Raw genomic sequence first — 12017 nt, 5'->3', positions numbered from 1 at the left:
TGTTCAACGGGTGTTGAGCGTTTGTAAATTCATCAGTTATTCTGCACTCTGGCACACAGACAAGAGTGCTCTGAAATCGGAGTAGATAGCCAGAGGGAATTTACTTACACATCCTAAAAATCCCCTATGGGAAAAATGAATGGTGGAAAAAACAATTGGAACCATTTCCCTGTTTGACTGCTAGGTTTTATGGGTATTATGACTCACACCGTGGTCCTCTATTTCATCCATGCACTCAGTATGGCTTTTTGGGACTCTGAGTCCTTTTTTTCTCTAGGTTTGTTTACGTCATTCGTTTTTACTACATGCCCCACAATGCAAAGCTCCTTCTCGGTCTCACTATGAAGATACAGTAGCCACTCTCTCCTGCAATCTGAACAATGACTTCAGAGCGGAGGAAAGGAATTCAATAGCATAGAATGCGTTATACAGCACGAAATATCTCAATTGAGCTGCTGTTCTCACAAATGACTTCAATGTACCAACCGTAAATATGTGGATACCTACAGAACACGAGAAATACGGCGTCGGTAAGTTTATTTTTTTTTTGGTTCTATGTTTTAAAACTGCGGTGCTCTCGTTTACTCACAAAATTAAAATTAGTTTCAAACTAATAGGGAATATGCTGCTGTTTAATTTTGTTACACAGTATCAAAAATAACAACGCTCACTAGCCTACTAACCGTTACTAACGCGTGCTTATTTCATAGGCACCACCACTTCCACGCATTTCACGAGTCTTTGCGCTTTCCATGGATTTTGTAGGCTATAGGCTATGAATACATTATGGTTTTACAGCTATAAAAATGAACGCGTGGCTTGAGGCTATAGAGCCCCTCGTATCAGTGTATCTCTTTGCACTCTGCGCGTTCAATCGCTCTGTTGGTTGTTACATTGTGTCTGATAAATGAATGGATGCAAACAAAACACGATACTCTGTGCAAATTTTTTTTATTTAGCGCTTTATATGTGTCTTATGTTTTACTCCTCCATTGAAAGGAAAATAAAGTGTCAAGATAATATATATTTTTTTAGCGTTCTGTATTCGGGAATTCCACGGAACCTTCAACCTTTTTATCTCGTCTCTCTCAGTGAAAACAGCAAGTGAAGCTGTCCTAATGTGTGTATTGTTCCCGAGCGGCATGGGTGTCGTAACCAGGGATAAAAGTGAAGCAAACACAATGCGAGTGAAAGATAGGCTATGGGTTTAAATAATAGTGCTCTAATTTTCTAATCGAAGTGGGGGGGATATTCACTCTGCGCCCACATTCTGTGAAATTATCCTATTGAGATGCGTTCCCCAGTGGACCAAAATAGGGTAGCGAAGCCTATTTGTTGGTTGAAGGAGTGAGTGTTTGGGATGCTTTATCCAGCCCCCAACAGTCACTGCTTGAAATCTCAACATTGCAGAAATATTGCCATATTGTGTTATGTAGGCCTATCAGTCACACCTCTAGGTGCCGAAGGTCTACCTTGTCTTGACCTGAAATCATTGGAACACAGTCATTCACTGAACCAGAAACTGGCCTCTGCCCTGTATCTGTTACAATTAGTTTTTGGTCACTAACTGGCCCTTCTCTTTTTCTCCTGGTATGTGCATGTTTTTCTTCCCTCCCTGTCACAAGTTAGAACCCAAAGCTTCCAGTTTGATACATTGCTGCAGTTCACAATTTTGAACCTCCTTTCCAAGTCCAGTCTGTGGAGGTAGGTGGGAGGAGGGTTGTATAACATTTCAATGTATTCTCAGTGCTTAAATGCCGCCATTGTCTTTAAAAATGGCAAGTGAGGCTTTAAGTGGATTACGCAGTCTTGATCCTATTTTCAATAAGAGCAATAAGACTCTTTTAATTAGCTCAGATTTAGCGCCTGTGGTTGGGCAGTAGGGGACTTCCTCCCTGTGACGGTGGTGATTCTGGGGAAGAAAGACTTGTTTCCTTGTTGCGCAACACTGGCCGTAAGCCCACAGTTATTTTTAAGTGGACAAAGTAACAACACAACGTTGAGCAAATGTTGTGATTTGTCAATGTTTTGTAACTCGGGTTAAGAGGTTAAGGGACACGCAGTGCAAAATAAATTACATCCAATTACATTTGGACGTATTTTAATGATGCAGAATGATGTTTGATTGGATGAAGATATACCCCTAGATAGTATTGTATTTGGTTGTTTGTTTGGATGCTTTTGGACTGTTAAATAGGTTGAGTGGGGAAATCTGGAGACCATGTGTTTTCATCATCAAGACTCCGTCCCTTGTTTATAAATTCCTTTTGCTCATAGGTACACAGGCGGCTCATTTCATTGACGAGTTGTGACCTTTTACTGGAACAGATAGTTGAGGTAAACATACATGTAGGCTTTTTTTTATTAGCATCTTTAAAGTCTTAGTCACCGTCTTTTTGGTTCAAATCAAATGGATTTTAATGGGGGGGGGGGGGGAATAGGATGCACACACATGCTTGATTCCAAATGATCCGAACATGTGGAGCATATTGATATCCTATATGCTGTATGACGTCGAACAGCTAATTACTCTTTGTGATCACCATTGATCGTGATCACTCGGTGACATCGAAGTTCAACACAGTGTTATTTGAGATGATTCACGTTTCAGTGAAGCATCTGTCTTCAAAACCCAGATTTTTTTTTTAACCGTTTCACCCCAAGGTCTTTAGTCTCAAGATGTATGGCTGTCCATTATGTCTTTGACGTACCAGTACTATTGATATAATAGCCTACAGTATTTGAGTATGATTCATATAGTATGCACTGTAAATGTGATTTCCTTGAGGTACTCTCAGTGAAAATTTTACCCCCCTTTAAACCAGGTCTTGCTTCACAAAACGGGTTGAGATTCTTGGATCCTTGGTGCGAACCATTTGATCTTTCGCCACGGAGCGAAATTAGAATTACAGTTCCTAATTGGGAGGTATTTGGCCTTTGATGTTGATTTGCCTCATGCGTGGGAGGAGAGCCAAGGAGGAGGACAGCCTTCTATCCATCTACCATTGATGAAATATGAATGGAGTCCAGTATAGGAAGGCAGTACAGCATTAAGACTCCTATTAGTGCACCATTTGAGTGATTACAGGTTTGTAACCAAGATTGATGCGCTTTACTGTAAAATCGTATTCTGCCAAGAGGAGAGATTTTCATATCAAAGAGGTTTTGGAATGTATTTCAGTTAAACATGAGGAAGGAATTTGAATAGAAATGTGTACATTGAGAAAGGATGGTAGACTAATGGAATAGTAGGACTGAATGTGCAGGAACACCCATGAGACTATCTGGGAATATTTTCACCAGAATTCCCACCCTTGGAATATCCACTGCATGTGGTTCCTTTTGAACACTGGTGTCGTGTCTTTGGCTATGCCGGATTAAGTGATATGACATGCTATTCTATAAAATAATTTATCCGTCATTAATATTACCTGATTGAGCTAATCATGTAAATGTAATTAACTAGAGAGTCGGGGCACCACAAAATAATATTTATAGAGCTGTTCCGATCTTCCGAATAAACTCTTAAAGACCTAGTAATATTTTACATCAATAGCAGTCAATAGTAATCGTCATCTTAATTCAGTCTCATCTGAAAGTTGTAAATTCTTGGTTATCTGCACGAACGCTGGCTAACAAGTTGAATCAGCAATACAAAATTGGGTTTATTTATTTACTAAATACCTTACTAATCACACACAATTGCACATACACTTAATTAAATCATAACTTGATTACAAATTACATCATAAAGGAAAACGTCCCTAACGGGCGGAACAGATATGACAGCTTGTTACACAAAAGAAAAGGGTCTGGGTTTGAGTGAAAGAGCGGGAAGACTGAGGAACAAAGGGCGAAGCTGTGCTATCGTAAATACAGTATCTTATGCATTCTAAATTACCGGCCATTTGGAAAAGGAAAATGCAATAAATATTTACTCTGAGCTGCACTTCGGTAGGTTGGTGGTAGAAGGCCGTGTTGTCCAACCGAGTCCTTTGTCCTTTGAAGAATGTCTCTGCTGGTAAATTGAATACATTGTAGTAACGTCGTTGTGTGGTAGACGAGATACTCGGACCGTTCCTTCCTAACCCTCGTTTGCAGCGGCTGTTGCTAACTCAACGGCTAGGAGGTATCACTTCTGTAGTGAATAAGAGTTCAAAGTTCATACCATTCGCAACCAAAGCTCACGCTGATGTTGGCTTCGTTCTGTAGTTATTATCTGAACCATTCTGACATCGGACCATCGTCCTCACAACAGGAGGTTATATTGTCGTCAAGGCTTTATATAGGAGGGGAGAGGAGGGCGTCTTAAAGTTGTATAGCCCATGTCCCTTCACAGGGGCGGGCCACTGATTGAGCAGAGCCCTACCTTATGAAAACCCAAATCTCACATTTTATATAATTTCATATTCAAACATTTAAATTGAACAGCAATTCCATGTGAATCCGATAACTCTGATGTGTAGACTTTCCACTATAGAGTTTGTCATCTTATCATTGATGAGAATGTCTCAGATGACAACCGAACTGACATATTCATTAAGTACCACCGCATATGTTCAATTGGTCGGATTACCAGAATATAGTTCATTTCCCCCCACCTTCTGATGTTCCCAGAATCTCTATGTTAACCAAGGGTTTTGCAAAAGTAACATCAGTAGGGTAGAGAGAGGAAAAAGGGGGAAAGATGTATTTATGACAATCATAAACCTACCCCCAGGCCAAAGTCATGACACTGGACTACTGGAATTCTCAGTGGATTATCCTCCATCAATTAAACTCACAACAGCTAACAATGTAGCGCCACAACATTGGAGAGAGAGAGCATTGCCTCTGTTTTGGGAGATTGTATTTGCTGCAAATAGTCTTAAATGATGATTAACAGGAAGAGAAGGGGCCTTTCTCTCCTTGTTAAGACTGATATTGCAGCCAATCAAGCATGTCATTGCTCATCATAATTTAATGAGCTACGTTAGATATTTGTGTGTGTGTATTGAATATGATTTTCCAGTGAGCATTTGAACTAAATACTTTGTATTTAGCGTATGACCACAACCTAGTATTAACTTTTTGAAATCTCAATGTTTACCCACAGCAGCCTATGGAAATGCGTAAATAATACCTTCAAGCGAATGGTAGAAAAACAGAATGGAGTGCTTGGGTAGTGTGTAGGAAAGTGCTGCCCTTGAATGGCCCTGGCCCTTGAGCAATGCACACAGTAGAGTGGAGGAGTTCGAGGCCTGATATGTAGTGGGGGTCTATGTCAGGCCTGGGGCTGTCCTTCTCCCCTGGCTGCTGTCGCCTGCCCCCCTGGGGGGGGGATGTCACTGGGCCGAGGGGTGGGTGGCGGGCCCTGCCTGGCGGCATGTGTCAGGATGGCTTATTGTTGGACGTGGCCACCGTACCCAACACCCCCTACCCCTGTGGGATTAGCAGGTTGTTTGGCAGTGGGAACGGTGGCCTGTAGTCCCATTCCTTCATTATATTACACCCCCCCCCCCCCTGCCTCCTTAAATAACATAGTCCCGGGGCACAGGGAGGCGTGGCCACACAATGCCACCACAGTTTGTCATTTCTTCTTCATCCACTCCCCTCTGCTGTCTTCATCTACTTGCCGCGGTCGGGCCGACACAGGCAACCATTTAGGGATGGAAATCGCTGGAGGGAGTTGCTCCAGTCAATATTGGAGCTCCCTGGTGAATTAGACAGGCATGGTGGGATCAGAGAGAGGGGAGGGAAAGAGGGAGCAAAACCTTTGACATTTTAGCCTAGCTGATGTTATAGGTAGACAGGGCCAACTACGTGTTTTTTTATGCCTCCGCTCCAACAACGATTTTTAGTGTTTATTTACAATGGCAATCATGCACAACACCTTTCAATTTAACATGGCTGGTGAATACTAGACTGGATTGAAAAATACTGCATGTAGCCTGTTTGTGTTATCCCATTACTGTAGCTCTATTTACTTTCAACTGAAAATATAATAAAATATATATCCCATTTATTATGTAAAGACACACAGAAAACCCCCCAGATAATGTTTCTTGTTTCCTACTAAATCAGCGTGTTTACCTTTTCACCCCCCCCCCCATGGTGAGGCAGCCTTTTGATATGAATACAATGTAATGTGTGTGTCCCGTTGGATTCGATGACACCACCGTGGTCTAATTGGCGGCATATGTTTTTGTGGAAGGATGCAGCTGAGGCTAGGCGGTTGCAACCAGCCAATGAGTGGACCGGATTGTAGCTCACACGAAACCCTCCAGTATAAATCCCAGCCTGCTTTTCACCACAGCACAGTCAGCAGAAGGCAGGGCAGTCTGGAGGTAGCTAGGGCTGCTGTTTCCTGGTAACAACTGGACTTGGAGAGGGCATCACACTGTACATGCATGAATGTCCATTTAATGCACATTAAGATTACACTACTGTAAAACAGATATTGAAAGGACAGTACAGTGAAATAGATATTTCAAAGCCAATGTTTTAAAAATGGGATGATATTAGCCTAATCATTGTTCTGTAGAAACCGCTTCCCCTCTGAGTGATTCAATGTATTCCTTTCAGGCCTATAGGGCCTACTTATTGAAATGGACCCTATATTTAAAGCATACTGATATAAACGCCTACTTTAGTCGCACTACCGTTCAGAGGTCTGGCGCTCTAACCAAAATACAGGGGATGGTCCGCCCAGGTCTTACCTAGCCTTCAGCACCACCTGGCGCTCTAACTAAAATACAGGGGATGGTCCGCCCAGGTCTTACCTAGCCTTCAGCACCACCTGGCGCTCTAACTAAAATACAGGGGTGGTCCGCCCAGGTCTTACCTAGTGTGCATAGGCAGATTCAATACTATGGGTTATGTATTCCCGCAGGCCTTTTGCCTAAACACTCCCAAGGTGCGTCTCCCCCCCCCCCCCGGGAACAAATGGAACAGAATAATTACCAATACTTTAAGTGAAAAATGTCAATAACCAAAAACAGTAAGTCCTATTGGCATACACATACCTCTGAAGGAGTGGCTCCAAAATAATATCTACAAAACTTTTACTGACCGCCACAAAAATCAACAGAGGACGTAAAAAGAAGCTCTCTTCCCTGACAAAGGAACACAGGCTTTTATCAAGCTGGAAAAGGAGTTGGTAATTGAAGAGACAGCTGTATCCCCCGACGAGAGGGAGGGGTCAGAGCTCCAATCAGCGACGGGGCAGAACCAATCAGCTGCTTAAGAATCCAGGAAGCAATTTCCTGAAATACACACACATGCAAACCCACAACAACACAGAAACTGGGGAACGTAACACGTAAATGCAGTCAAGCTGCTCCCACAACAGCTCAATAGGTTTGAGATCCGGTGACTGTGCAGGCAGAATACCAGCTGACTGCTTCTTCCCTAAACAACATTGTCCTGTTGTGCCCTACAACATTGTCCTGTTGTAGGAGGAAACTGGCTCCACAGGATATGGCATGTTGTTGTAAAATGGAGTGATAGCCTTCCTTCTTCAAGAACCCTTTTACCCTGTACAAATCTACTACTTTACCACCACCATAGCACCCCCCCAGGCCATCACATTGCCTCCACCATCTTTGACTGATGGTGTCAAGCAGTCCTCCCAGCATCTTTTCATTTTTTCTGCGTATCACGAATGTTCCTCTGTGATCCGAACACCTCAAACTTAAATTAATCTGTCCATAACACTTCATACCAATCTACCCCTGTCTGTGTTATTTTGCCCGTCTTAATCTTTTATTTTTATTGGCCAGTCTGAGATATGGATTTTTCGTTGCAACTCTGTCTAGAAGGCCAGCATCCCGGAGTCGCCTCTTCACTGTTGACGTTGAGACTGGTGTTTTGCGGGTACTATTTAATGAAGCTACCAGTTGATAACGTGGGGCATCTGTTTCTCAAATTAGACACTTTAATGTACTTGTCCTCTTGCTCAGTTGTGCACCGGGGCCTCCCTCTCCTCTTTCTATTCTGGTTAGAGCCAGTTTGTGCTGTTCTGTGAAGGGAATAGTACACAGCTTTGGACAAGATGTTCAGTTTCTTGGCAATTTCTCGCATGGAATAGCCTTCTTTTCTCAGAACAAGACTGACGAGTTACAGAAGAAAGGTCTTTGTTTCTGGCCATTTTGAGCCTGTAATTGAACCCACAAATGCTGATGCTCCAGATACTCAACTAGTCTAAAGAAGGCCAGTTTTATTGCTTCTTTAATCAGAACAACAGTTTTCAGCTGTGCTAACATAATTGCAAAAGGTTTTTCTAATGATCAATTAGTCTTTTTAAAGTGATAAACTTGGATTAGCTAACAACGTGCCATTGGAACACAGTAGTGATGGTTGTTGATAATGGGCATCTGTACGCCTATGTAGAAATTCCATAAAAAAATCTACAATGTCTACACTGTATTTTTGTTCAATTTGATGTTATTTTAATTGACCAAAAATGTGTGTTTCTTTCAAAAGCAAGGAGATTCTAAGTGACCCCAACTTTTGAATGGTTGTGTACATTGTAATGAAGTAGCCTTTCTATTCCAGGGGTCTATGTATCGTATGATCACCATGGTTTCCCTGACACCAAGCCGTGAACCCAGTAAGAGGTTAATGGGATGTGTTCCGTTAGGAACTCCCAGTTCGTGCTCATCAACACTGTGACAGTGGAGGTGGGGTTGGAAGAAATGACAGGCTGTCACCAGCGCTTTCAGAAACGAATGCTATATTCATAGATTGACGTGTGAAAGGAACTATTGATGCCTTGAGCTTTTGTGCACATGCTCGTTTTTTAAAGGGGCAAAAAAAAAACGATTCCCTAAGAAATTGCATTTCCAGAGGTGTTGAGTGGCTGGCTGTTTAATCTAAGTCTTGCTGTGTTGATCACAGGCTCTGTATATTACCAATATCTCAAATTGCACCCTATTCCCTTTAAAGTGCACTACTATTGACTAGAGTCCCATGTGCCCTATAAAAGGAATATGGTACCATTTTGGGATGGAGCAGCCATTGAAACTCTGTGACCTACACAGCACACCAGTGACCCCCAGGCATCCATCTATTTCACCATAACCACCATGGCGTTTCTTTAATAAGCAACTTGGCTTCGCCGTCTGACAAACTCTTGTCCTCAGTTATTAAAAGGAACAGCAAGCTGTATGCTGTTCATGCATTACTACAGCTTTATAATAAATTGTCATTGTTGTGGTTGAACCAGGCCTTTCTGAGCAGTGATGCTTGTGTTAGATGTGTTAGTGGTTTGCTGTTAATACATTATGAATGCCTAATAAAACGGGTTGTTGTGGTTTGGTTGTGCTAAGGTTGAACCAGGCCTTTCTGTGCAGTGACTGTCCTGGTTGTGTTAGAGTCATCAGGAAGGCTCTCTCCTCTTGGCAGACAGAATTCATGTCAGTGTCAGGAGGAGACCGATACAGGAGTTCTGAGGCGCCCTCACTAAGGCTCTGTAGCTTCTACCACTGTTGTCTCTCTCTCTCTCCTCTCTCTCTCTCTCTCTCTCTCTCTCGGCAGGGAGTGAGCTGTTTGCAGAGATTGGAGGTTACACTCTCCCCCATCTCTTATCTTGATATCCCTCTCTTTCATTCCCTCCCTCCCTCTGTCTCTCTTTTTCTTTTCTTTCTCTCTCCGTCTGTTGATCTGGCTGTCTGGTGGTTCTCTCTTTACCCACCGCTCTCTGTATCCGTCTTTCCATCTGTCTTCCTCCCATTTGTCTCTTTCTCTCCCTCTGTTTGTCCATTCCTCCTCCTCCCCAGACAGTTCAGTGGTGTTGTTCTGGTGGCAGTGGTCTCTCTCTAGGGCAGAGAAACAGACAGAGCGAATGAGGATGATAGTAGTAGTGAAAACTCACTGGCTCTCTGTGTGGCGTCTACCTCTCCCACTATCTCTATGTATTTACCTATGTCCCCGTCTCCCCATTCGGCTCCCCAAATGAATATGGATGATCATAACTGGGCATGGAGCTGGTTGCTGCTTCTATCACAAGACACACAAAGGCTTCCGTTGAGTACAGAACGCTACCACTGAGCTGGTGCCTGGCCACAATTCATTTAGGTGTCAAAGCTGTCTGTGTCCCAATTAAATGACACCCTATTCCCTATGTAGTGCACTACTTCTGACCAGAACCCTATGGGTCCCCTTGGTTACCATTTGCGACCCACAAACGCTCTCTTTCTAGGGTTGTGTTGTGTTGGGAAAGTACAATGTATCAGGCCAGATGGCTTTAATGTTTTCCTGGCTCTCCGTGTCCTTGGCTCCTGTTTTAGCCGTGTTGTTGAAGGGTGATGTTTGAATGCTTTTCTGGCTCGGAAAAGCAGGCAGTATGATCCATCATCGTGGTATGATTTTACTGTAGGCTATTCTGCTTGCCCAGCTCTCATCGCTGTCTTTCATGTGAGTGATAATGATGTCTCTCTCTCTCTCTCTTAGCATCACCGACTCTTATTTTACCCTACTGATTAAAACTCTTCCCTCTCTCATACTGTCACACGAACAGTATAAATAAATATATTTGTCTGCCAGTGTTTGACTTGATACTACCTGAGCTGTTAGTGAGGTGTTACATTTCCATCTGTTAGATCAATTCACAGTACACACACTATACGGTGTTAGTTTTCCATTCATGTCACTTGCACGCACACACGCTCACACACATAGGGACGCACGCAACCTCCACACGGAGGAACGCATGCTTGAACGCACACGCACACGTCATACACACTACATGAATCAGCTCGATGCGGCTGGGCAGATGATGGTTTGACCTTGGCTGCTGTAAGCCATCATCTTACTTGTCAGTGTGTGTGATCTCTGTTTCCTTGGCCTGCCTGGTTCAGGGTCTGGTTCAACGCACACAAACACACACACACACACACACACACACACACACACACACCCTCAGGTAATTTATATCCTGTCTTGCACAGACGAGCCAGTTTAACTTAATGTTAGTTTGACATTCAAAGGGGATTTATTGTAATTCACTGTTGGTCCATGGCCGTTTTTCACCCAGTGAAAAGCTTAGTGGGGATTTAGACCAATTGCAATTAATTTTAACATGGTGCGCTGGTTGAAAAGGCTTCGTTCTCCTTAAAGAGAGTATGCTACACACGTTACCCTAAACAATCGACATGGGTTGTTCCCAGTTCGGTTTGAAAGGACCAGAATAGAATAACAGTTGAACTGTTTTCAGTATAATTGAACACTAGAAAATGCAAGCCTATTGACGATTTCCTGATAGAATAAATAGCTTAATCGGAAATCTTACACAGCAAACAAAACTTCTTAAGGCTAGGTGGGACGCTAGTGCCCCCATCTCGACAACATCGGGTGAAATTGCAGAGCGCGAAATTCAAAATACAAAAATCATAATATTAAACATTCATGAAAATACAAGTGTCATACATCATTTAAAATGTTAACTTAATCCAGCCGCTTTGTCAGATTTCAAAAAGGCTTTACGGCGAAAGCATTACCATGCGATTATCTGAGGACAGCGCCCCGCATACAAAATCATTAAAAACATTTTCCAAACCAGCAGAGGCGTCACAAAAGTCAGAAATAGTGATAAAATAAATCACTTACCTTTTGAAGATCTTCATCCTCTGTTTGCAATCCCAAGGGTCCCAGCTACACAACAAATGGTTGTTTCCTTCGATAAAGTCCTTCTTTATATAAAAAAAAACAATTTAGTTGGCGCGTTTGATTCAGTAATCCACCCGTTCCAGTCGTTCAACATGCATACAAAGCAATCCCAAAAGTTACCAATCGTCCAAACAAGTCAAACAGCGTTTATAATCAATCCTCAGGTACCCTAATATGTAAATAAACAATACAATTTAAGACGGAGAATAGTATGTTCAATACCGGAGATAAATAACAAAGTGCGCGCCCTCATCCAAGCGCCACAGGACTACAGTCCAAATGAGAACCACCTTGAAAGAACTTGAAGTTTATCTCATTTTTCAAAGAACAAGCCTGAAAAGACTTGACATCTAGTGGAAGCCACAGGAACT

General features: G+C 42.6%; 1 protein-coding gene across 6 annotated transcripts in view; it reads left to right on the top strand.

The window, feature by feature from the left end:
* The first annotated feature begins 314 nt into the window (after nucleotides 1–314).
* Nucleotides 315–12017, top strand: part of LOC110490257 (dedicator of cytokinesis protein 4) — a 142642-nt gene continuing 130939 nt past the window's right edge. For 2 of the 6 annotated variants that reach the window (XM_036944552.1, XM_036944553.1), the window contains exon 1: nucleotides 316–530. In XM_036944552.1, coding sequence (XP_036800447.1) covers nucleotides 494–530 — 37 coding nt within the window. In that variant the 5' untranslated portion in view covers nucleotides 316–493. Of the gene's footprint in view, nucleotides 531–12017 lie in introns of all 6 variants that reach the window. The other 4 variants (XM_036944555.1, XM_036944556.1, XM_036944554.1 and 1 more) reach the window with 3 other exon arrangements.

Source organism: Oncorhynchus mykiss, chromosome 15, assembly GCF_013265735.2.
Source record: "Oncorhynchus mykiss isolate Arlee chromosome 15, USDA_OmykA_1.1, whole genome shotgun sequence".
NCBI lineage: Eukaryota > Metazoa > Chordata > Actinopteri > Salmoniformes > Salmonidae > Oncorhynchus > Oncorhynchus mykiss.
Note: the sequence above shows the minus strand (reverse complement) of the source record. Positions and strands in the feature narration are given on the sequence as shown.